Raw genomic sequence first — 27,432 nt, 5'->3', positions numbered from 1 at the left:
TATTCCCCCTTATCAAATCACAGAGAAATTCCATTCACTTGGCTTAAAAACAAGAATTGTAATCAATTCTGGCTAATGTATTGTTTTCTAATTATACTGAAAGAGAGTTCCAAACCCCTGGCCCCGAAACACTCTGTTCCTTTCCTATAATATCATATTCTATTTTGGCTTATCTCCCTTTGCTAATTCCTAACAGACCAAGACATTCTGATGGATTTTGCCAGGATGTACATAGTTTTGATATTTTTGCATTGTTGTACCTGCTGTGTGTCTGACAACACAGTAATGTATAATTCTGTTAAAACAGAGGAACAGTCCTGGGGAGAGAAAGAAAATGGTACAGGAAGCCCGACATTGGGCTCGGCTTCACCACTGGTGGTAAGATAGAACCCGCTGTACATATGGCAAACACAACATATGGTAGCTCTTCCAAAAATTTCTCATATTCCCTCCACAAAAACTCTGACTCAACAATAATCGTACATAGCCAAAACTTGTTAATAAACCTAAACTACAATTCCAGACAAATGTTCATGATTTAAATTATAAATATCTCCAATTTGAGCAGAGGATGGGTAAGGTATGAGCAATGTAAATGTGATTTACAGTAAGGTCAGACGACTAGATGTTGGTATTCAGCATAGGTAACCTTACCCATACCATCTTTTACTGCCACATGTCCCTACAAAACATAACACATACAACCAACCAACTATTGGGGTAGAGAGGTTAGCTACAAAAGCTGACGACTTTTCATCGTAAGTCTGTTTACATGACAATAGCACAATGGAATTTGTTGATTTTTACAGGGACATATCAGCAGATGTACTTTTAGCATCAAGGAAAGTTTTTGTCTAACACACTAAGACATTGATGGCAGGTCGGTCATTACTAGGCATTCCTCTGTCCTGGATTAGGCCAATACACAATGCCTCTGATCCTACAGTAATGGGTCTGCTAGCATCAGGTCCTATATACACAGAGTGCTAGACTGGCCACCAGACCCTAAGTTGTTGAGTTCTTTACTAGATTATCTCCCCCTAGTTTGAAACTTAGGCTAGAATCAGACATGTTGTAGAGACAAAAATAATCAAGCCAAATTTAAGTTATGTTTTTTTTCTCAATATTCTAGAGACCTGTGACCCTACAATAACCATCCTGAGATAGGGTTAGATCCTATACTGACCCTAAAATAACCATCCTTAAACAACTGTCCTCTAATATTCAGGCCCTATACCTACAGTAACCATCCTCTTATAGGGTTAAGTAAAATGTACAAAAACAACCATCCTCTGATAGATTCAGGCCCTGTGACCCTACAACAACCATCCTGAGATATAGTTAGGTCCTATACTGTCAAGGTTTGTGCTATGCCTTTTAAGCAAAGAAATTAAACGGACCCCATCTTGTTTCTGGAAAGTCTATTCCAGTGATACCATTTTATAAAAAAAATGACCCTGTCTAAGGAACATCCAGATAAACCCTGACCCAACAATAGGGTCAGGTTGTTGGGTCAGGTCCTATCCTGTACAATAACTGTACTGATAACCAAATCTCGGTGCTATAAGTAATGTGGTTGTATGTGATCCGTACCTCCTTGGGAAGACTTGGATGTTTCTTGGACTCAGATTTGATAGAGTGTTGACTACTACTGCTGACCATGCTGCCACTGTCGTTACAGTCTGATAAATCCCTTAGGGACTTAAACTGGGGCGACGCCATCCCGACCAGATCCAAACCCTTCTTCGCTGCTGGTGATGAGAATATGTCTCCATGCATCTGCAAAGTTAAAATATAATTATATACATTTGCAAATGTAGAGTGAAAATTTCATGGAGAAAATTAATAAACCTTGTACATGATCAAGTCTTAGAGATTTCAAAATTGATCATGGAACTTAAACATTTCATCTATCGTACTTAATAATTTGCCATCCCTGACCATTTTCCCCCGTTTCACAGAGAAATGAGTTCTATATTTACCATCATCTCGTTGATGGCTTTTTGAGGAGTACCCATCGTGGGTGTCATACCCCCGTCCATCGGCTGGCCCGCCATGCTGGTCGATGTAACCCCAGTCGTATGGTTTGGCACTTGGAATGTCGCAGGCTGCAGACAGAAACAAAACAATTGGTCAACAAAGATATTTCAATTACCTAATAAGAAATACAGAAAAGCTTTATTATGTTTAAATAAAACATAAATCTGATGTACATGGGAGGTAACTCTTTATGTACTTTGATTTAACTAACTCTTTATGTACTTTTATTTCACTATTTATGTACTTTGATTTAACTAACTCTTTATGTACTTTGATTTAACTCTTTATGTACTTTGATTTAAATAACTCTTTATGTACTTTGATTTAACTCTTTATGTACTTTGATTTAAATAACTCTTTATGTACTTTTATTTAGTTTAATCTTTTGGGGAAATGCTATGTTGTGCTAAAGGATATGTTAAAATATGCTGGAGGAGAACCTGAAGTTCCAGAGAAAAATCTCAGACCTACAGTGAGTACCTGGTATTACTGCACCATATTTGTATTGACAGTTTGTTGTTTGACCTGAAGTAGTGTTGGACAAGTGTCACTTTAATCACAAGGTGATTGCCCAAATGTAAAAGTGTATTCAGCATAATAAAACCATCTTTGTGTAATGTAATCTGTATAGTTTCAGTTGTATTTCAGTAAAACACTAAATGTCATTTTAGTTTATGCATACAGTAAACCACAGCATACCTAACTATAAAATTGCAGCATTTCAATGAAGTTATATTGTACGACGGTAGGAAGATCAAGTTCAGGTTTTACAGACATGATTGAACACCTATACCTAGAAATAAAGACCTAAACGATAATTGATCAATTATGACTCAACGTCCTACTGGGTTTAAGTCTCTACACTGAATATGGTAGGTAAGCCGCAGCGCCTGTCAAACCTGTACGTAGATTACGGGCGACTTAGCTTTGATTGACATGTGTTTTGTGTTGTTTTCTATAACTGTGTGGGGTCTACCCAGCAGGGTAAGTCTGCTAAGATCTTGTAAAGTCTAATAACCAGATCACATAATGACATATTCACCAATAAAGGTGCTGGTCATTGTTCCTACGCTCTCGGATATGGAGGTCGCGGTTCCCTGTGGTAAAATCTGTCCACTAGACAATAATAAGTCGTACGATAGTTACGTCACATGATCAAAATCCCTAATTAACAAGTTAGTCTCCTGATTGTTTCCATGGGCTACCTATAATCCTACTCTCCCTCATCAGGTTCCATGGACTTGACTTCTCATTCATTTGGATTGTCCAAATATTGTTTCTAGGGGCAACCATAAATTGATGTTGGAATTTTGATAATAAACGAAGGAAAATATTCTCTGGATTTAATTGTAAAAGTTTGAAATTGTTTTATTGATTCCACTGGAAAACTAATCTGGATAAGCCCATAATGTACCTCAATCTTGCTAGAGAAAAAATATTGATATTTCACAGGTTAATATGTTAACAATCAATACTTGCATGTGCAATTGGACTCATTTCTAGATGATAAGCGAGGGCCTATAAGCCTTTACAAAACATCCATAATGCCCTCATATACCAGAAATATCAAAGAATGGAAATTTTCTCTCTTTGATATTTAATTATTATCATTAAATATTTATTTTCAATTTTTTTTTTTTTTTTCTTCACCCAAGGAAAGCTTAGCTATCCACAAATGAAAAACAATTTCCACTGGGGCTCAAAAACACTTTGTCTAAAATTTGTGATATAAAATGTCAGTCCCAGTAAACATTGAGTGCATTTTGATAGAGTTCCATAAAAATTAACATGGGGTTCATCTAAAATGAGATGAACCTCAACCGAGTAAAGTACGAACGTTCCCTGAAACAAAAACATCTCCTCAATTTCTCCGCTTTTTATCAGGTAATTAGTTTTTTTTAATGGTGTGCACTCGGAAGTGGATACCATGGAAGTGATTAGACTAGCTAAAGATCAGCACTAGAGCCCAGAGTCTGGCCGACCAGACCCCACTGCTTTATAAATATCTATGTTCATTACACAAGTTTTACCAGTTTACATGTGCAGGTGTAACATTGTGGCCTAGATCTTTATGTACTGGGTGCAGCATCTTGATTACAAGTTTATATGAACCAGACATGAAAACTCCAGTGAAAAATATTTATTATTATACAGTAAAAACCTGTCTCACTCATCACCTCTCTATAAAGATCACCTGCTTAAATGGACAATTCCAAAACGATTTGCCCTGTGTATAAAGACTATGTATGTCCTGAACAGGGTTTAATAGACAGGTTTGACTGTACATGTATGTTATTTTAACTTGTGCTCATTATTATTGCACAATTTTTCTTGGTTCAAATTTTTACTTTGGTTTCTGTACAAAAACATTTTGATGGTAAAGTATTAAGAAATGACTTTAAGCACATAATTAACATTGTTTAACTGAAATATTACAAAAACGTTTCGTTTTTAATTGTGCATTACTGTACATATGTTTTTTCCATTATCTTTTCTGTAATAATGGGGCCATTGACCCGAAAGAAATTAACAACAGGGAACATGTTTATTTAAAACAGCAATGATAAATTTTAGCTGGAAATGCAAAAACAAAACAGCGGCTTGTCTTAACTTGGTGGAAACTTTAATAGCCTGGGGCATTATCGGGTTTATAAATGTAAACAAAGAATATCAAATGTAGGCGTAACTAAATTCCTTTTTCCATCAATGTTTAATTTGCATCAGTTTTCAGTTAACTGATTTTTTATAACTTTTTATATTTTTTTTTTCTCTGATGGCAGCCAATTTAATTCCACCATAGTGTACAACCACTAGTTGTATGCCTGTACACCAAGCTTTCATTAGAACCAATAGCATGAAAGGTGAGCCCCTTAGTATGGCCTCTTGACATCTGACTAATGCCCAGAGAATGGCTGAAAAAAATAGGCTTCAACTAACATGAAGTTAAAAAATGCCTTCCCTAGAGAATTTGAAACTCTGATATCTTAAAAAACATTGGCTGAACTTGGGAGTAGGAGTTTAAGAGTGATGTAGACTTGGGGTTCGCCATGTGGTGTAAAGCAAATAACAAGATTGCTCCATCATCACCGACCAACTATCAAATTTATCATAATTGAAAACTTTTCCAGAATCTGTCTTGGATTACATGTAAAATATATCTTCCATTATATTTCATTTCAGATAAGTTCTTGAACAGAACTCTTCATTTCTTAATCATAATTTGTTGTATCCATGGTGACAAGGTTTCTGTGATATGCCTCCTCAAGGCTGAATTTTACAATGTCTCTTACCTACATTTGCTTTCATTCTATATCTTTACTAAATCAAGACTCTGCAATATTTTTCCAGTAAATGTCTGGATTTTTTCTAACCTTTTAACTGTCTACCTTGCCTACATATAGTTCAACATTAAGACACACACACAAAATTTCACCAACAGTATGTGTATATGGTACAAGAGATCATATTTCAGCCCCAGAGTTTATAAAAACTGACATTAATTCTATATATACAGTATATATACAATGGTACATTGCTCCCTGCTATAAAGTGTTCTATTTTTTCACCTTCACCATAAATTCTACACATAATCATATAGTTCACCATGACCTGTATAATGCTTATTTCACATTTTAATCTTAATTTCTGTGAGAAGCTGGCTGGCAGTCAAAACCAATCCCATGTTGCTGGTTAGAAAATCTGGCCAGTGGTCAAACACTGACCAAAATACAAAACAGAGTGATCCACTCAATGTTGAAATATAGAAGTACATTTTGAGTGGAGATAAATCTGACCTGGCTGGATGTCAAAATTGGCCTGAGCTACCTAAGTGTATGTAGATTAGCTTTAGTGACCCAGGTGTGCCTTTCTGTCAGATCTAATTACAGGTGAGGAGAAGCTGGTGTAGGTGGGAAAGGCACACACTAAAACAATGTTTGGCTTTCACACAAATATCATAATAAATACCACTCAACACCTCCACCCCTAACCCTTGACCTCCTCACCTCTGTCCTAGACCTTACATAGCCTATCTTTACCTCTAACCCCTTTCATATCCATATCATCACCCATGTACCCCCCTACTTTTACCCCTTACCCCTATCATTATCCCTAAACTCTATTCTAATTAACTTAAATCCTAGATTAACACCTGAACTCCTACCTTACCCATATCATAAACCCTAACCTTCACCCCCTAACCCCCACCTTCAACTCTAACCCCTACCTTACCCCAATCATAACCCCTAACCTTTACCCCTAAACCTCAACTTAACCTTTAACCCCTACCATAACCCCTAACCCCCAACTTTACCTCTAACCCCCAGCTCTACCTCTAACCCCTACCTTACCCCAATCATAACCCCTAACCTTTACCCCTAAACCCCAACTTAACCTTTAACCCCTACCATAACCCCTAACCCCCAACTTTACCCCTAACCCCTAACCTTTAACCCCTACCATAACCCCCAACCTTTACCTTTAACCCCCATCTCTACCTCTAACCCCTACCTTACCCCTATCATAACCCTGAAACTATATTCTAACCCTCCTAATTTACATTAACCCCTTTCCCCTACAAAGAATATAACTTTCAACTAACACACCTCTCCCTTAACTTAAACCCTTAAAAATAATCCTTACCCAAAATATTTTAGAGATAAAATTGGTACTTTTTCTTTTTCTTTTAAATGATAGCTAAATTATTATGGAGTCGACTATTTGCAAAGCTGTAACTTCAGACTTGATTGTCATCATCATCCCTAACCTCTCCTCTGTCCCTCATTATAACCTACCTAAGTCCTTTAGTTAGGCTAATTTCTTTCCCGTGTATTTCCATTATAACCCAGGTCGGACACACTAAGCTACTGTTGGTTACTAAATTGATCTACTTCATTCACATAAAGCTCGCAATGTAAACATGCCCACCCCGCTGTGATTCTCGACTGACTCATCTACCCAAACTTTCTACTTTGGCTGACTCTCCCTTCGTCAACATTTTACAATAGGTCAATAGCTGCAATTATTATGAAAGTTTAATGAAATTGATTTCTTTGGTAAGTTTTCCCCTTCCTACCTTGCTGCAGTCTTGGTACCTGGTATTTCATACCCCCTACCCCTCTTGCCCCTTCCCCCCCTTAGACTACCCTATCCCTCTTGCCCTCCTCCACTCTTAGACTGAGTACCTGAGATAACTCCTTCCCAAACCTCAATCTAGCCCCTCCTGCCTTCTTACCCCCATACCTAGTATATGTCTCCCCCTCCCTACCCCTTGAATTTTAGTTCCTTACTGTTTCCAGATTTACCCAGAACACCTGTATCCTACACATCAGTGACACAGATTGGTACCTGGTATATCTCCCCCCCCCCCTCCTGCCCCTTGCATTTTGCCCCTGTACTATCTTCCTGATTTTCCCAGAACACCTGTATCCCCTCCCCCCCGTCCCTTGTATTTTGCTCCTGTACTCCCTTCCTGATTTTCCCAGAACACCTGTATCCTACACAGAGACACAGACTCTGCACCTGGTATATAGTACTGAGTACAGAGTCTGTGTCACTGATATGTAGACCCCCCCCCCTCCTCCCCATCCTCCCTACCAGTTTTACTTTGCCCTGACCTGTACTCATTCCCAGATTTACCCAGACCATCCCCCCTCTCCACCCTTTACCCCTAGTATTTTGGTTCCTTACTCATTCCAAGATTTGCCAAGAACACCTGTATCCTGTAGTGTGATAGACTCTGTACCTGGTATATGCCCCCACCCCTTTATCCCCTGTATTTTGCCCCTATACTCCGTCCCAGATTTGCCCAGAACACCTGTATCCTGCCCCACTCCCCTTTATCCTGTATTTTGCCCCTATACACGGTCCCAGATTTGCCCAGGACACCTGTATCCCACACAGTGACACTCTACACCCAGTCAACTCCTTATACCTATTGTTCACCTGACAAATCTCTACCACAATAACACAGCCAGCTCTGGTTATCAAATTCCTCACATTCTCAGGGAGGGGCACTGGTCCTGTCGACTAACAATGGTCAGTGAATGACCAGCTTGTCCAGGAACAATACCGACTGGTACCAGGGGAGGAGTACCTGCCCATCGTGTTTATTGAGGAGGATTTAATCATTTATTCTCAGCTCCAAATATCCTACAAGTACCGTCTTCTATTTCATCACACTAGAGGATAGTCCACCTCGTCTTAGGCTATACATGGGGTCCGACCTTAAACAGTTTTCTGGCACGTCTTGTTGATACTATTCCAAATCAACTTAAAACATATCCCAGAACAACACCGACATGATATTATTATAGAAATTAGGTTACATATTTTAGGATGTAATTTTCCAATTGAATATCTATGATATGGTGAAAACACACGGGTGTACCACAATCATTCACTTGTCCTGCATCTCAATATATCATTATGAATAGGTTAAAGTTGAAATTGAAATTAAAATATTACACAACATTAAAGACTTTGGCCCCTTCTTCCCATAAGGTTTTCTTACAACTTTTATCTCGTCCATACCCCTGCCTTAAGTTTTCTCGATCCCAAACACTAACTTTGTGTATGGAAGGTAGAAATAAACAAATATCATATGTACTTTTACTGGTATCAGCTGTTCTTAAATCATTAATTCTTTATTATTATCAGATGCCAGCCTAGATAGCTAGGGTACCCCTATAGTACAGAGGCTCCGCGAAGGAGGTGTAGGCACAATTGCTGCTGACATCACTCCAGACCACACAGAAAGGTCACGGCTTCTTAGTTTAAGAGATTCCCCTTACACAAACTTGCCACCCCGCTATCTATGATTGACAGGTCTGGTATTCCAGGTTAATGATGTGTACAACATGTCCCGCCCCAAATCCCACACGATAAAATCACGCAATGTCGCCTGCACATATTCCGCTTGCCAGCGGAAAACTGATACGGGAGCTTTTTATGCTTCATTTCAATAGGGAAAAACAACCCATTGTCAGAAAATTTAAGATTATGGGTAGAAAAATCTTTATCTTGTAACGGAATGAACTGTAATGCTGTCTGCAGTTATTAATCTTTTTACTTTATTATTTTTACCTTGATTTCTATGAACTATAATTGATTCAGTCATGTTGAATTCTATACAATATTGAATTGTTTGTAAATTTCTTGAAAGAAGCAAAATTATCAATTTCCTTGTACATAGGGTTAAATGATGTGAATACAGATGGTACTGATGTTAGTGTTGTCCATGATCTGACAAGGATGTTCTATATCATAGAATCAAACATGTAACATTACAACATAGCTAACAATTTTTTTAACCTTTCAAGGAATGACAATCGCAGACATTGTTCATTTACTGATTTGTTACTTACACCATACACTTGAAGATGAAATTGGAAGTGAAGTTGAGCAACTTGATGTGTAATTCAGGGAATCAACACATGAAATTTCTAATACATTACATGTAGCTCTTACCAGACCAGTGATAGTAACGTCTTATGCAAGATGGCAGTAAAATTACAATAACTATCACTATTACTTGAAATGAGAAAGGGAACAGGCTGTGCTGTAGAAGGTACCACTAATTGTGAAGATGAGAAAGGGAACAGGCTGTGCTGTAGAATTGGTGTCTTTCATTGATTTGGGTGACATATGCAATAGGCGTTAATAATTTTAGTTAGGCAGCCACCAGCTACTACAAGTGCTGGACAACTCAGGTCAAAATAACCTTGATTCATAACCACAGATGATTAAATAGATGTCATGAACTTGAAAACAAAATACAAAATTTGGCATAGAAATTTGCAAAAGTAATAAATATTTAATCATGTGAAACTGACATCTTCCCAATCAATTGGTGCAAAACGGTCATACAATATTTCATTTTCTTTAAAAAAAATTTTTATAGATTTAGGTCCAATTGAATAAGGGTTTTTTTTTCACTTTGAAACAAATATCTGATCCAGCATTTTATACAAAATCACCATATAAATAATATCATTAAAGCATTCATTGGGACTATTGTGTACATGTAGCTATAATTTTAGAAGTTTTCAATTTCTAGAAATCAGTAATGGCATTACTGGTGCAGCATTATGCCCGATAATCAGGATATTGTCCCCGGGGCCTTGTCTATGTTTGTACCTACAAATCAATGTGACTTTTTTTTCCTCATCTCATTTTGTCATGGACAAGAGAGCCATGTGTGTTCCCCTAGGCGACCATGTTATTGTTTATTGGTGGTGATAGCTGTTTTTTTTCTTTATATGCCTTTCCTTGTCAACATAGCCTCTGTCGCTGTGGTACATATCTATAAGTTTTGATATCAATATCAATTTTAACAATGTATTTTTGTACTTTAATTATAAGAATTCCAATCAATATTAAATTTGATATACAACATAAATCTTCTTATAATGGAATTGCACATGCAATGGATACAACGAGACAAACCAACCTATCGGGGTAAACATTTTGTCAGAGTCTAGCTTGTTTTCAGAATTTTTACACAGCGGAGAACATTTTAAAGCCAACTTTATGCAGTGTATAACTTTGAGAGACTGCTGTATATTCCTGGGCAGTTTCACCAAAATTTCTTAACTTTGAGGAACTTCTGGTTAACTTCAAATTTTCCATAGGAAAGCATTGCATAAGTTATAATTAACAGAAAAATATTCAGGAACTATCTTTTGTAAAGCTTTTCTATGGAGAATGTTTAAGGTAAAAAAAGTCCCTTACACGAAGGAACATTGATAAAACCTTGGCCAGTTCATCATCATGTGACAGAGCCAACTCTTGCCAACAACTACTCAAAAGTGTTACCATTGGGAAGGATTTACTGTAAGCACTAATAGCATTTACTCCATCCCTCACTTTACTGCCATATTTATGTCAATTTAATTTCAGATTTTTGTTGCAACTACTTTTTTTTAAATTTGGATCCATATGGTTCTACTGCACTTATGTTTGAGGCAATTAATTTTCATGATTTCAATTAAACAATGAAATACTCTAAAATTAATTGCACACAAAAACAAGTTAATTTACAGTCTAGTACTCACAGGATCCAAACAGGGATCAGCTCTGTGCTGGAACTTCCATGGTATTAAAGAGAGAACACAACTTAATGAGAGCTACTGCAGCTTACCTTAATGATGGTATTGCGTACAGACCGGTCGAACTTCTCACAAAACTCCTCAATAGCACTCAGAGACTTGGACGTACTTTTCGTGTGCTTATCTTGTTCTTGGCGACTTCGAATTTTTTCTGGAATTGAGATAATTACATCAATCAATCAGGCAAAATGATAAAAAGGGCATAGACTTTACAACAGGGCATTCATTGTTTTTCATGTCTTTTTGAGTAATGTGGTGAACCATAAGAATTCTCATCTAAATTTATTCTAATTAATATTAAAAGTTTAAAAGTCAAAAGACTTTACCTGGTGGATTATACTAAAAACATCTTCCTTTTTTTTGCATATAACAAACATAACAATAAGCTTTATTTATTGAGAATAAGAATCTGTTTAGCAAAGCTAGTATTCCAGTTCCCAAGTCAGTAAAATTGGCTAGTCATTTATAACCAATTATCATAATTCTTATTCTACAAGTATTTGGCATTTTTCAATAATGACTATAATTACAGCTATCTTAAATGGACTGAAATGCATATTAAGAAACCAATTGCCTCGAAAAATGCTGTGTGTGTATATATACCCCTCAATATTCTGAGAAATTTCTATGGAAATCAATGATGGCCACTTGTGTAGGTGAAACTTTTGTCCGTGGTTCTTATCATGTCTGCAGATAAGTGTAAATCAATGGAGCGGTTTGCTCCCTCAAAAAGAAACAATTGAAAAATCAATGTCTACTCTATCAAATCAACAAAGGTACAACATGAGCAGCTCCGAGCAAGTAATTATCTCCGCGAGGCAGAAGTGTGAAAAAACAAATTACAACAATGTCAACAATTTACAGCCTATCGAGTCTAAACATGGAGGTTTTGTTGATCTATTGAGCAATACATCAGTATTACATGAGAATATGGTAACAGTTCAGTCAACTATCAATGAACCATATTTTAGACTTAAAATTTCAATTTATCATCGTATTAGGTCAATTAATGCCCTGTCCTTATAAGCTTCCCTCTGCTTTTTTTGAAGCCTCAATTTCACTTATATTACAAATCAAATATATAATTATCTTGAACTAAATGCAGACTAAAAATGTGAGTTTTGGGGATTTTTCTTTTATTTGATATCTTTTGCATATTGATTTATAACTTACATTGTGCAATAGGAGTAATTCACGTACCACATTATACCTGATAACGTTTGTGCGGGACCATCGTTTCTATTGGTGATGGAATGACCTCAAAAGATGATATCTCTTTCTAAAATCATTTCTACAGGAAGATTACAAATAAGTTACTGTTCCATCAGCACTGGAAATACTCGTACCGCACAAACGTTATCGGGTTTCACGAGGGATGTGGATTATTCCCATCATTTTGTAAAAAGTTTAGACCAAAACTGATTAAGCATCTCATATCTAAATGCCCTGGGTACTTATAGAGTCAAATAATTTTATCTTTTGGAAATGCATGACAAATATCTTTACAAATAAATTTTAAAAACCAACTTTTCATTCTAAGTATTTCTTTACCTGTGACATAACAGATAAACTAATTATGTATGATTATAATAATTTTTCATTAAATTATTATGTATATTTGCTATGGTTAGTATGAATCTATGCTTAGATATATATATGATACATGAATATTCTTACAAAATTCAGTTACTATTTCATATACAACTTACCTATAAGGCACGTGTGAGCATATTTGAGAGCATCCATCACAACGCTTTCCACTGAAAAATTTGTTTGATAATTTCCGGACGGAGGATTACGATGAAGAAAGTTTTGTAACAATTTGTCAAATTCTGCTGGCAAGTTACTTATGAGTTGGTATGGGAAAGAAGGTGAATTGAAATTCATATCGGCGATGATGAGATCTCGAAGTAACGGGAAGAGGGGATGTGACCTGAACGCGTTTGATCTGTCTGTGATGAGGTGTTGAATGAAAGTCTGTTGTGAGGCGAGCATGGGCGGGCGATGAGGGGAGCCTGTCTTACAACTCTGGCAGTTGGGGGTGGTACACTGGGGCATCGCCCCACCCTGCATGGGGTTCTGGTTCCCTGGGGTGCCGGGTATGGGCATACCACCCATGCCCGGGTGCTGCTGTTGTTGCTGTGGCACTTTGGGATGGACTCCCATGTGTGGTTGAGGGGTTTGTGGTGTGGCACCTGCCCAAGCGGGGTTGTTCCCTGTTCCAGGTCCCATGTTGGCCTGGTTTGGCTGGGAGTTCTGGTACATGGGGTTATTGTTCATGGAGTCAGGAACACCCTGCAGACGACTGTATTCCGGTGGGATGCCACCTTGGTTTGGTGGCATCATCTGAGCACTGGAGGTCATGGCATTCATGTGTAGAGGTCGAGGTGCGTTATTGCCACATGGTACACCCGACATGAAGTTTGGCCGCTGGAAGCCTGGCTGTTGACCTTGTTGTTGGTTCATCATTCCTTGGGGCGTCCCCTGGTTTGAGTTGACCTGGGCATTACCCATCATTTTTGGTGTACCCTGGTTCATCATACCACAACTCGAGTTCATGTTCTGTCCCTGGGCATTTCTGTACCCGTTATCACAGTAATTCTCCATATTAGGATTCGCCATATTGGCATTGAGTTTGTAATGATCGGTCTCCTGTATAGAGTTGGGGTACATTTGTCCCCGACCAGGAAGATTCGCTTGCTGTTGCATACCATACTGGCCCTGATTTCCTTCGAAGTGAGAAAGAGGCTGCATCCCGATGGGAGCACCTCCGGAACATGACACACGAAAATCCGGATCAGGAATCTCACCACTAGGTTGTTGCATAGAATTGTTCACATTATTACTCATAGAGCTATTCATATTATTATTCACAGAATTATTAAAATTATTAAGATGCATGGAGTTTTGGTTGTTATCTACACCACACATATCACCAGTCTTGTGTTGTGGAGGGAACTCAAACTGTTGCATAGAAGCCATAGGGTTATCGCCACTGTTTGGACGGCTGTTACTACGACCATCGTACCTATACGGACTCATGGCCACTTGTCCATTCACACCAGGCACCGTATACGGCGCTATTTCAGATTTCATACTTGGTGTAAGTCGTGGTAAAATTTTATTGGAGTTCATAGCTCCCCTATGGTTAGGGTCTCTAAATTCACCTTCTACATCACAGTCTGAAGAAACACTGGGGTCGTACCCAGGACCATAACCCATACTGTCATTGGAGCGCTGTCTTTGCAGCGGAGGCACATTTTGATCACCGGGTAGATCTGCAAAATGAACACTTTTCTGACCACAACCAGGACCCTGATTAGGGGGGCCTGGTCGCATATGCATAGAATTTTGACCATCACTAGCCACAGTATGTGGCACAGACGATGGCACTGTTGATGACACGGACGACGAACCATAACTACGGACACTAGCTGTGTCCCCAGAGAAGTATCCCTGATCGAGCGGAGAGTCGAGAGGTCTACCATACTGTTGTGTTTGTGGGGGATACCCAGGCCGTCCCACATTGCCCATAGAACATGCTGGGTTGGACATTGGACCGGCCGACGAGTCACACATGTTCCACTTTTGTTGTTGGTACGTACTGTGTGGTGTCTGCATATTCTGAACATTGACATTTGGTGGGGCCGGGCGGCCCAAGCGTTGATAGTTATGGGGTACCCCACCCTGCCTCTGTATACCTGGAGGGATGCCACCTTTCTGGGGGATCATCTGGGCTACCCCTGACTGGCTGTATATGTTGTTCTGGGACATGCTCTGGCTGTAGGATGGAGGTTGTTTCTGTGAAGGCGAGGATGGGACGGTGTTCTGTGTAGTCTGTGGGGACACACTGCGTGGGGGGAGGGGAGAATGCTGAGGCCCCTGGGTGCTGGAGATACTAGGGGAAGCTATGCTTTGTGAGGACGGTCTCCGAGGGGTGGGTGGTGTCTGTGGTGCCTTGAACATTTCTGAGGGCAGTATCGGGGCATTTACCCTCACTGGGCTCGTTGGTCCAGACGTTGATGCATGGAAACGTTTGGCAGCAGGACTACTGGACCCACTGGAGGTTGCCACTGTACAGTTTGTAGTTGATGCTTGAGAATATGTTGTGTTAGGACTGCCACACGTACGGTTATTGATAATTTCAGTCTTTGGCGTGGACAACACAGTTGATTGTGACACAGAAGAACATGCGGTGGAAGCCAGCGTATTACGAATAGCCTCGGGTGTCATGTACACTTGAGGGTCCACCATGTCCTGTTCCATAAGAAACTCCACAAAGTCTAGTTCCATACCCTCCTTCATTCCTATATCCTCACAGATCTCGTCGAGGAGTTCGTTGGGGAGACGTTCGTCATCCATTTCCTGAGGAGGTATTGGAGGAGGCGAGTCCGGCGTGGTGGGGTCCATGTTGTCCATGTTTAGGGAGTGGACACTGGACGCCCCCGGACTGGACGGGGCTTCACGGTACTCCATCAGCTGAAACATACAACAACAGTGAATAAAAGATAAGGCCAACATTTCATAGAACATGGGTATCAGGTACAAACAACATGAAAATCTAGGCGTAATTTGCAGAAGTCACTCTCTAAATGTATCTCTAAGATTGTTTGAGAAACTTCAAGGAAGTTTTTTGTTATAGATACCATCTTTAGCGATACAATTTCAAACAATGATCAGTTAGCTGGAAATTCTGCATTTCTTCAAATTTTTCCATTATCCAATTTTCCCTATAACGTATCAATGGTTTCCTTTTTAATGAATATAAGACTGAATCCATGAACTTCAGGAGTGTAATATAAAATCAAAATGAAAATGAAATTCTAAGCAGCCCGATATTGATATAGTGGTATTTTTAATTTGCAATTTTATGTAAAATTCATCAAAATATCTTATTTAGGTAAAATCTTTTTTTGCTGCAACTATGTTAGGATAGGGCTTTTCGTGATATAAATGGTCCAGTCCAGCAGATCTTCAGTCAGTCAGTACATTATTAGGCATGGCTGTGTTGTAATTTATTTGTGCATGCCAAGGCAGAAGCACCTTGAATTATTTACCCCTAACAAATTAGATCCTCACCTTGCAATAAATCTACCTGGCCAGGTGAAGAAACAACATCGGTACAGGTGAGAAAAATCTACTATTACACAGGTGTGCTCACTTTTTTTATTAATTCTGCAATATTAACCATTTTTTTGTGAAAATGTATACTCAAAGCTCAAGCAGAAATTTAAATGGTATAAAAATACTATGATGCTGAGAGCATAAGATCATTTTTCTTTCATCCGAGATTTAAAAGTTTAATATCATTTTGAATTGTAACTATATAAAAATGTGAATCAATTCAGTTTTTGGAATAAGTTATTTCTATCAATAAGTTTAAGCATGTCTTTCAATGAGAGCGTAAACATGTAAGGGGGACCACACACACAATAACTTCTGAACAAATGTTCAAGGTTCACAAAGTTCTTCCTTTAAAGAACCGATAAAAAGGTTCTAGGTAAGCAAAAGATGTTGTAAAAATGTGAATCATGTGAGTTGGTTGGACCTAATACCAACATCAATTTGGGAACAAGAACCAATATATCAGTTCATCCCTAAATGGTTAGTTACCTACAACAGGGATCTAAAAGAGACATTTGTGTTGCTTAAGGGGTAATGAAGTTAAGGTTTACAGAACATGAACCACACTTTTAATTTGCTTTGCCTAGGTTTCCGTGGCTATAGTACAGGAAACCTGGACATGACAGGACCAATCCCAGAAAAATCCATACAGGACCAATCGCAGACCAATCTGACCCCAACACCACAGGTGATGGCTGTCTTCTCTGTGATTAGTGAAAATATTAATGATACAAGGTGTGGAATATGATGTAAGGTGTTATTGGTGTGTCACCCTTTCTGAACTTAAACTCAGGACAAGAAAAACACAAAGGCTATACTGTAGTAATCATGTACAATATAGGGGTAGAGAGTAGACCACCTTTCTTTAACAATTTCATTTTCATAAAAAGTTCGGAAATTAAAAACCTGAATTGAACCATCTTGAAATATCATTAATGTAAATAATAATTCCCAGAGATTAACTTTTGCCATTAACCTTAATTGTGAAAATTGCAGAGGAATTGTATGCAAAATAAAGCTGGATTACAGCATAATATAAATGTGATATTGGCTCAAGAAGTTACAAATAGAAAACAAATTTGAAGTATATTAAATTCAATAGAGTAATTCATAATTTTCTTCAAAACAATATTTAAACCTTAATTCAAAATGTTTTTTGATTTTTGTTTTTTCAAATGGTAAGCGAATAATAACTTTAGTAGCAATAGCCCCACTCTTCCCAAAATAAAAATATAGAATATGTATTTATTACACAGATATATAAAGAGTTATTGATCGCAGTTGAACCAGTAACAAAGCCACTATAAACCAATAAGACTCAAATAGAATTTCACCACGGAAAGCAAACAGGAAGCAAAAAAATTCCGACCCCAAATTATATACAAATGTAGACGTGACAAAGTGAATAGATGTTAAAATCCAATCATCATACAGGTACAGCCAACAAAATTCTCTGACGATCCCCTACAATATTCACCTTCAACTTAAACACTACCTTTCAAAACCTTTCTAAAGCCGAATAAAAATCAAACAATCCAAAATTTCCAAAAAAACTATCATTAGTATCTTATTTCATATAAAATTTCTTTGAACTAAATCGGGGAAAGTAGAAGATTTTGAAGAGATTTCTTTGTTAGTAAGAGGAACTAAGCTAACAGTACTTGGTATATTTTACATTTTTGACCTCAGGCTTTTTCCAAAGCAATTCAGCATTAACAATGGCTCATAATCTAGCTACTAGAAAAAAAAAAGTGGCACAAACTAAATTTTAATGACATACACTTGTGCTTGAATAAAAAGAGGGGAAACGTTCATGCTTTGCCTTGTATAAAATACAGGTTATATGTCCACCATAAAAAAACCTCATGAGAGCCTGATCAGTAGAAGCGCTGTCTCATTTTAAAATGCTCAAGACATACTTCTTCCTATAGATCACAGGTAAGATCTGATATACAACCCTATGGCGTACAATATCGGCATAAAACTAAAGTTATAAATCAACTATTCCCATATTACCTCCAGATATATAATGTCCAAACCAACTTTCTTTACACAACACAGAAACAGCAAGCAAAAACTTTACCTGGGTTTCACTTAACAAAATCAATGGAGAAAAGTAATCAAGCTTGTACATAAGTTGATATTATCACAGAATATGTGCAACATTGCAACATTCATTTTTTAACTGATGTATCTTTTTATCTACATTTTTATCCATAAATCTACTGGTCTAGATTTCATGGCAACTGCAAGGTATGAAACCCAAAATAAGTCATTTCATTAACATTCAACAATTATGGACATTGATTGTCCCAATAGACTCCCTATCAATGATACCAGTATTTTTTCCTCTTTTTATTCCAAGTATGGTTTGGCTTGATTAGTTGGTTAAATGTCCTATTAACAACCAGTCTTTTAAAGACATGCCAGGTTTGTTTTGTAGAGGAAAGACTGAGTACCCAAAGAAAAACCACCAACCAGTAGATTTAGATAGTACCTGCCAACTACCCCACATGGGTTTCAAATTTGTAATTCAGTGGTTGCGAGCATTCGGTGATGTGTTGGGACCAATAAGCATCTTAACCACTGTCACCACGGCCCTATTGTTGCGAGGAAGATCCCGGACAGCATGGTGAATGGCTTATAGACATGTGGTTAAACTGAACAAAGCTTACTTGTGATAAAATAGCCAAGTTAGAGGTTTTTAACAAAATCTCACTTCTTTTTTTGGCTGCTAGACAGGCACAATCCATCTGGTGGCCAATGGTTGTCAGGAATAGCACACAAGCTGATCTCATATGTTTGTATTCCTGACAAACCTCTGCCCTAGCCATACACTCTACACAGCAAACAAACACTTACAGTCTACATCAGTCACAGGTAAGGTGTCTCTCTTATACTTCAAAGGAATTTACACAATTAACAGAATTTCTGTATTCTTAATGGAACTTCTTTATTCGTAAAGACTGCGTTGTTAGAAAGTCTGCATTCGCATTGAAACATCAATGTCCTTAATCTTCTTAAAGAACATCACCTTTCCTAGTAATTCCACATAAGAGAAGGTACTATATGTAGAATTGAAGAATTAAACTTTGCAAATGTCTTTTAACAACATATGTATTCACTTTCCTAAATCCCCCTGTTGGCCTGTACTTCAGTCATGACATACATGTAGGCCTGCCAGTCAACTAAATGAAAAGGCAATCATATAATTAACTACTATAACTAACTAGAAATACCTGTACAACATAAATACCCTCTCTAGATCCTCTATATTGGTATAGGATGCAACATGATGCTATGGAATAGGATAGATATCGATAATTTCACTATATACCCCCCATTTCACGGCAGGGCATAATTACCAAATTCTGCAGAGCTCAATAACTGTAAAAGCAGCAATAGGGTATGCTATATATTAATGGTCTGTAATGTTTAACTACAATGTGTAAAACTATCAAGGGCATTGACATCTGCTTTCAAATAGCTGTTCTCACTTTGTTTCATAGAGGACTAATCCTACTTGAGGTCATACTGTATGGATCGGCCAATCAAATTACCGCTTAAAGTATCTAGAAAGTTAATTTTTAGAAACAAAATAGGTTGTAGAGCCTGCAGTATCAGTTTCATGTATAGCAATTTTGACAAAAGAGCACAACATTGCATGATGTGATGAAATGTAGTTTTCAGTTGATATAGCCGGAATGAGAATACATATTTGAACTGAAGTAGAGGGAGCATCAATAAAGGTCACCAGAACGCGACCTCTAATGGGATGTTGTCAGAGATCTGTACTTTAATCAGATTGCACCAAGTCCTAACTGTAACTGTCCTAAGTGCTATGTTAAATTTTTTGTACACCGAGTCCCAAATGTCTATAACGAGTCTTGCGAGTCACACTAAATATGCATGAAGAACAGGATACGTTTTCCAATTAAGCGCAGAGGAAGTTGTCGAATATTTACAGTTACATAATAAACCAAAGGCCATTGGTCTAGTTTTCTGAATCAAACCTGCTAATCATTACTGCGAGGTTGCACGAGGTCAAGACGACACATCCTTTGGAGATGTGGTTATCTCCCTTTAACAAGACCGCAGCGACATAGTTCATTTCCGCACATTCAAGTGTACTTCTGTCTCAACCACAACAAAGACAAAACTATGACATCCCTATGTGATACAGTCGTTGAAATCTTAATCTCAGCTGACCCAACAGACAAGTCCCCTCTAAGTGTGCTATTCACTGGCTGGGAGGGCATGTGAATTACAGGCCACAGACACTTCCACATTAATTTGTACCAAGAAAACCACATTCACATCGATGGCCATGTAGTTAAGGTTTCATCATATTTTTCCACTAACCCTTGACTTCTGATCTAGCAGAGTATTTCTATGTTACCTACTACTTGCACAAGTATACAAGTCTTTACTTGCTGTATCTACTACATATTTCTTCCCCCTGAGTGAGCCTATACTCGCTGTATACATCTATCTTACACAAGTTCCCATGAGTGAGCCAATAGGCCATTTGCTGTATCTACTACTACACCCTACACGCTCCCCCTGTGCAAGCCTAAAAAATTTACCGGCTCTATCTATTTTTTACTACCTACAAGTTCCCCCTGAGTGAGCCTATAATTTTACAGGCTGTATCTATTTTTTACTACCTACAAGTTCCCCCACAGTGAGTCTATAGTTTTACATGCTGTATCTTACTTTTACTACCTACCCGTGCAACCTGTATCTACTTTTACTACATACCCTGTTCCCCCTGAATGAGTCTATAATTTTACCTGCTGTATCTACTTTTCCTACACACCCATCCCTCCAGTGTGAGCCTATAGTTTTACAGTCTGTATCTTACTTATACTACCTACCAACACAGTTTGTATCTTATTTTACTACCTACACCTACACGTTCCCCCTGAGTGAGCCTATGATTTTACAGACTGTATCTATTTTTTACTACCTACAAGTTCCCCCAGAGTGAGGCTATAGTTTTACAGTCTGTATCTTACTTTTACTACCTACCAACACAGTCTGTATCTTATTTTACTACCTACATGTTCCCCCTGAGTGAGCCTATGATTTTACAGACTGTATCTATTTTTTACTACCTACAAGTTCCCCCAGAGTGAGGCTATAGTTTTACAGGCTGTATCTTACTTTTACTACCTACCAATACAGTCTGTATCTTACTTTTACTACCTACAAGTTCCCCCTGAGTGAGCCTATGATTTTACAGACTGTATCTATTTTTTACTACCTACAAGTTCCCCCGGAGTGAGGCTATAGTTTTACAGGCTGTATCTTACTTTTACTACCTACCAATGCAGTCTGTATCTTACTTTTACTACCTACAAGTTCCCCATGAGTGAGCCTATGATTTTACAGACTGTATCTATTTTTTGCTACCTACAAGTTCCCCCAGAGTGAGGCTATAGTTTTACAGGCTGTATCTTACTTTTACTACCTACCAATACAGTCTGTATCTTACTTTTACTACCTACAAGTTCCCCCTGAGTGAGCCTATGATTTTACAGACTGTATCTATTTTTTGCTACCTACAAGTTCCCCAATATTGAGCCTATAGTTTTAGATGCTATATCTTACTTTTACTACCTACCCATACAGTTTTAGATGCTGTATCTTATTTTACTACCTACACGTTCCCCCTGAGTGAGCCTATAATTTCATACTCCCAATATATACCTCTCCCACTTACATCATAACCAACAAAAGAAACCTATCTGATGTATCCCTAATCAACATCTCATCAGCAGGATGAAGTGGCACTTACAGTCCTCATATCACACTACAACAATAGCCCTCTATCGCCTCTCTAAACAGATTCCTACAAAGATATACCCAACCACAATGGTCAAAATAGACCTCCAACTACAAATAGCCCCCCCCCCCCCCTCCTCCTTCTCTGAATGACAAATGCATTACTACCTTCCTACAAAACAGATTACCTCCTTGAGCAGCCGCTCCATATACTGATTACAACAAATTGTATCCTCAAGTCTATCGAGTAAAGTTTTCTATTATCACTTACAATGGGAACGTAAATTGAAAATTCAAGTATCACATCATCTGTATGTTATTGAAACAGTACTGATCGAATTAAACAAATTACTTCAATGATAAATTTAACATTGCATATTGTACGGAAGATTTGATATTAAAATGATAAATATATTCTTTATGTTCATTTTACAAATCACCTAATACCCAATTAAATATAACTATTTAGAAAATTTCACATTGCAACAAACTTAATACTCACCTTATCATAGCATAAACTAGAGCTGAATAAATATTTAAAGGCAAAAAAATTGCATTAAAAGGATAAGACCTGCTGTATTTTTATACATGCTGAAGGCCAAGATCAGCTTTATTATCATCTATCTGTATAAAATTCTAACTTAATATTAAGTTTAAGTTTCAGTTCCAGAGGCAATCACAACATTATTGACAATTTTCATCTAAAATCCACAATGGTCAAGATAAAGTTAATGATAAGGGTCGGTCCCCCCTGAGAAACTCCGGACACAAGGTCGTAACAATCAGGAAAAGCATCCTATTTCTTTAGTGGTCTCGGCATGAGGAAGAAAACAGAACCCTAGCTTATCACGTCAAAATGCCACAGAGTACTCTGAATTTACTGAAGTCTAGCATCTCTCATGCTTCATGAATTGCTACACACTTGAAAAACTTTAAGACAAATTTCTGTAATAAGAATGCATCTGAAGATGCATGGGAAATGGTGATTACAACTTGCTAAGGACACTCAACTGCACAATCTCAACCGTCTCTTCAGTAGTAACTTGTCAACAGAATTTCTCACATGTGAACAATATTTCGAAGATGTGAACAATATTTCTAACCTGTAAACAATATTTCTAACAAACGAACAATATTTCTTAAGATGTAGAATTTTTTTAAATTTTTTTTTAGATGTGAACAAAATTTAAAACATATCATGAATGCTTTTTTATCATAACTGCACTTAAACTTTTATTTCAAGTGATATTTTCAACCAGAGTAACTTCAAATTATCAAACTATTTGAGATTGAGGTTGTTGTTTTTTTACTTTAGAACCAAAAAATTACTTTCAATTAAACAGGGTCTAAAAGTTCTACAAGGCTGACTAAATCATAATTTTTTTTGGTTTGTTTAGTTTTACGTCCTATTAACAGCCAGGGTCATGTAAGGACGTGCCAGGTTTGTTGGTGGAGGAAAGCCGGAGTACCCGGAGAAAAACCACCAGCCAGCGGTCAGTACCTGGCAACTGCCCCACATGGGATTCGAACCCGCATCCCAAGGTGGAGGGCTTGTGGTAATATGTCGGGACATCTTAACCACTCGGCCACCGCGGCCCCTACAAGGCTAAATCATAAATGAGTTTCAACTGTATCTGAACTGAATTGGGTTTTTTTGTTCTTTATTTACTTTGATTGAATATATAGTTAAACCAATGAAAATTCATTGTTTTCTTTTCTTCATCTTTGAGAAACCATTTCAGAAAAATAAAATACCAATATCAGATCGGCCCATGACTTGTTTGCTGTTATCTCATGTGGGTATCAAAGCTTGCCTGTACAGATTATAAGACACAGTAACATAATTATGGAATGTTTAGATATAAGTGTAAGCTCCGACATTAATGGTGGAAAGCGCTACCAACATCCCTGCAGATTGCCAAGCTACAAGTAATATTACTCCCCCATCTAACCCATAATGATAACATTATGTGTAGTTCTAGATCTTCAACAAGAAACACCCTCATCTTCAATTCCTTGAAACACTCCAAACTACGACAGTACAGCCCTCCCCAAACCACAACAGTATAGCCCTCCACAAACCACAACAGTACAGCCCTCCACAAAACCTTAACAGTACAGCCCTCCCAAAACCACAACCGTACAGCCCTCCCAAAACCGCAACAGTACAGACCTCCTAAAACTACAATAGTACTGCCCTCCTCAAACCACAACAGTATAGACCTCCACAAACCACAACAGTACAAGATCTAGACCTCCACAAACCACAACAGTACAGCCCTCCACAAACCACAACAGTACAGCCCTCCACAAACCACAACAGTACAGACCTCCACAAACCACAACAGTACAGCCCTCCTCAAACTACAACAGAACAGCCCTCCTAAAACCACAACAGTACAGACTTCCACAAACCACAACAGTACAGCCCTCCACAAACCACAACAGTACAGACCTCCACAAACCACAACAGTACAGACCTCCTAAAACTACAACAGTACAACCTTCCACAAACAACAACAGTACAGACCTCCTCAAACCACAACAGTACAACCTTCCCAAAACCACAACAGTACAGACCTCCCAAAACCACAACAGTACAACCTTCCACAAACCACAACAGTACAGACCTCCCAAAACCACAACAGTACTGCCCTCCTCAAACCACAACAGTACAACCTTCCCAAAACCACAACAGTACAGACCTCCCAAAACCACAACAGTACAACCTTCCACAAACCACAACAGTACAGACCTCCCAAAACCACAACAGTACTGCCCTCCTCAAACCACAACAGTACAGCCCTCCCAAAACCACAACAGTACTGCCCTCCTCAAACCACAACAGTACAACCTTCCACAAACCACAACAGTACAGACCTCCACAAACCACAACAGTACAGACCTCCTCAAACTACAATAGTACAGCCCTCCTCAAACCACAACAGTACAACCTTCCACAAACCACAACAGTACAGACCTCCACAAACCATAACAGTACAGACCTCCTCAAACCACAACAGTACAACCTTCCACAAACCACAACAGTACAGCCCTCCCAAAACCACAACAGTACAGCCCTCCACAAACCACAACAGTACAACCCTCCCAAAACTACAACAGTACAACCTCCCAAAACCACAACAGTACAGCCCTCCACAAACCACAACAGTACAGACCTCCACAAACCACAACAGTACTGCCCTCCACAAACCACAACAGTACAGACCTCCACAAACCACAACAGTACAAGATCTAGACCTCCACAAACCACAACAGTACAGCCCTCCACAAACCACAACAGTACAGCCCTCCACAAACCACAACAGTACAGACCTCCACAAACCACAACAGTACAGCCCTCCTCAAACTACAACAGAACAGCCCTCCTAAAACCACAACAGTACAGACTTCCACAAACCACAACAGTACAGCCCTCCACAAACCACAACAGTACAGACCTCCTCAAACTACAATAGTACTGCCCTCCTCAAACCACAAGTGTACAGTCTTCCTCAAATAAAATCATGAACATCTTTCTCAAATGTCCCAAGGATAATCCCACAAAGGAAGTGTAGTTCAGATTATCTTTAAAATTTTCCAAGTTTTTGAAAGAACTTCTCATGTATCATTGACTCCAACAGAAAAAGTTCTCATAGGATCAATTCTCGTAGGGCATGATGAACCAGATAGAGTTCTGAGAAATTCCTCACAAATCTGTTCAATCAAATCAATTCAATGCCATTAAGCTATTCCTAACTGATTTCAGATCTGTTTTATTCCTTCCAATAAAATCTGTTATCATGGTCAGTGTTGAGCAGTCTATCAGATAGTTCTCCTCCAAACTGATGGACCCTACAACATTGGGAACTCTTATCTTTGGTACCCAAAACTTAAATAAATCAAACACACAGGTTACTTGTAATATTAACAATAAACCCAACACACAATCACTACTTCAGTTTTAACTAAAAATCCCTAAACATATGAAATTGGAATAATTATTAATTACATCAATGATTACACACTTCCTTATAACATTCACCGTTATTTCACGTACTGGACATTTAACTTATTCACACCTGAAATTTCATAATGGACTGGTCTAAACTTTGGTATAGAAGAGCCTATATGTGTCTTCGGGGGTGAATGAGTTTAAACTTTCCCTGTTTGTCATGGAGCACTAAGGATACTTAGAACTGCCCTTTCTCTCCTTGTTATATCACACTAACTTACATGGAGGATCCTACACTCTGACACTAATGCCTTCTAATGCTTTCCCACCTATCAGCAACCAGCCCTCTCTACAGAAAATATGCCACAAACATTCTTACATACCTTTCTTCATCCTTCTTATCAATACAGACAAAATTAATAATCCTTTTTTGTGGGTTTCATTTCATGAGTTTTCGATTACATACAAAATCTTCAATTTATATAAATATGCTTTGCTGTATATCAGTCCTATTCTAGCCAATAAATGTGTGTTATATAAAGACAGGTACATGTGAAGGCAATGGTAACCATATATATCACAGGACCTTGTGAAGGCAATGGTAACCATATATATCACAGGACCCAGTGAAGGCAATGGTAACCATATATATCACAGGGCACTGTGAAGGCAATGGTAACCATTAATAATGGTAACCATTAATATCACAGGACCCAGTAACGGCAATGGTAACCATATATATCACAGGACCCAGTGAAGGCAATGGTAACCAATAATAATCACAGGACCCAGTGAAGGCAAAGGTAACCAATAATATCACAGGACCCAGTGAAGGCAAAGGTAACCAATAATAATATCACAGGACCCAGTGAAGGCAAAGGTAACCAATAATATCACAGGACCCAGTGAAGGCAAAGGTAACCAATAATATCACAGGACCCAGTGAAGGCAAAGGTAACCAATAATATCACAGGACCCAGTGAAGGCAAAGGTAACCAATAATAAAGGTAACCAATAATATCACAGGACCCAGTGAAGGCAAAGGTAACCAATAATATCACAGGACCCAGTGAAGGCAAAGGTAACCAATAATATCACAGGACCCAGTGAAGGCAATGGTAACCAATAATATCACAGGACCCAGTGAAGGCAAAGGTAACCAATAATATCACAGGACCCAGTGAAGGCAAAGGTAACCAATAATATCACAGGACCCAGTGAAGGCAAAGGTAACCAATAATATCACAGGACCCAGTGAAGGCAAAGGTAACCAATAATATCCAGGACCCAGTGAAGGCAAGTAACCAATAATATCACAGGACCCAGTGAAGGCAAAGGTAACCAATAATATCACATCACAGGACCCAGTGAAGGCAAAGGTAACCAATAATATCACAGGACCCAGTGAAGGCAAAGGTA

The 27,432-nt window shown here is 38.3% G+C and overlaps 1 protein-coding gene across 4 annotated transcripts in view; it reads right to left on the bottom strand.

Moving 5' to 3' along the window:
* Nucleotides 1-27,432, bottom strand: part of LOC138321707 (homeobox protein 4-like) — a 65,333-nt gene that overhangs the window by 7,090 nt on the left and 30,811 nt on the right. For all 4 annotated transcript variants that reach the window (XM_069265606.1, XM_069265608.1, XM_069265607.1 and 1 more), the window contains 4 exons: nt 12,857-15,626; nt 11,180-11,298; nt 1,983-2,108; nt 1,594-1,779 (listed from right to left, as the gene is read on the bottom strand). In XM_069265606.1, the coding sequence (XP_069121707.1) occupies nt 1,594-1,779; nt 1,983-2,108; nt 11,180-11,298; nt 12,857-15,626 (3,201 nt within the window). The remainder of the gene's footprint in view (nt 1-1,593; nt 1,780-1,982; nt 2,109-11,179; nt 11,299-12,856; nt 15,627-27,432) is intronic.

This window comes from Argopecten irradians, chromosome 4 (genome assembly GCF_041381155.1).
Source record: "Argopecten irradians isolate NY chromosome 4, Ai_NY, whole genome shotgun sequence".
In the NCBI taxonomy this organism is placed as follows: domain Eukaryota; kingdom Metazoa; phylum Mollusca; class Bivalvia; order Pectinida; family Pectinidae; genus Argopecten; species Argopecten irradians.
Note: the sequence above shows the minus strand (reverse complement) of the source record. Positions and strands in the feature narration are given on the sequence as shown.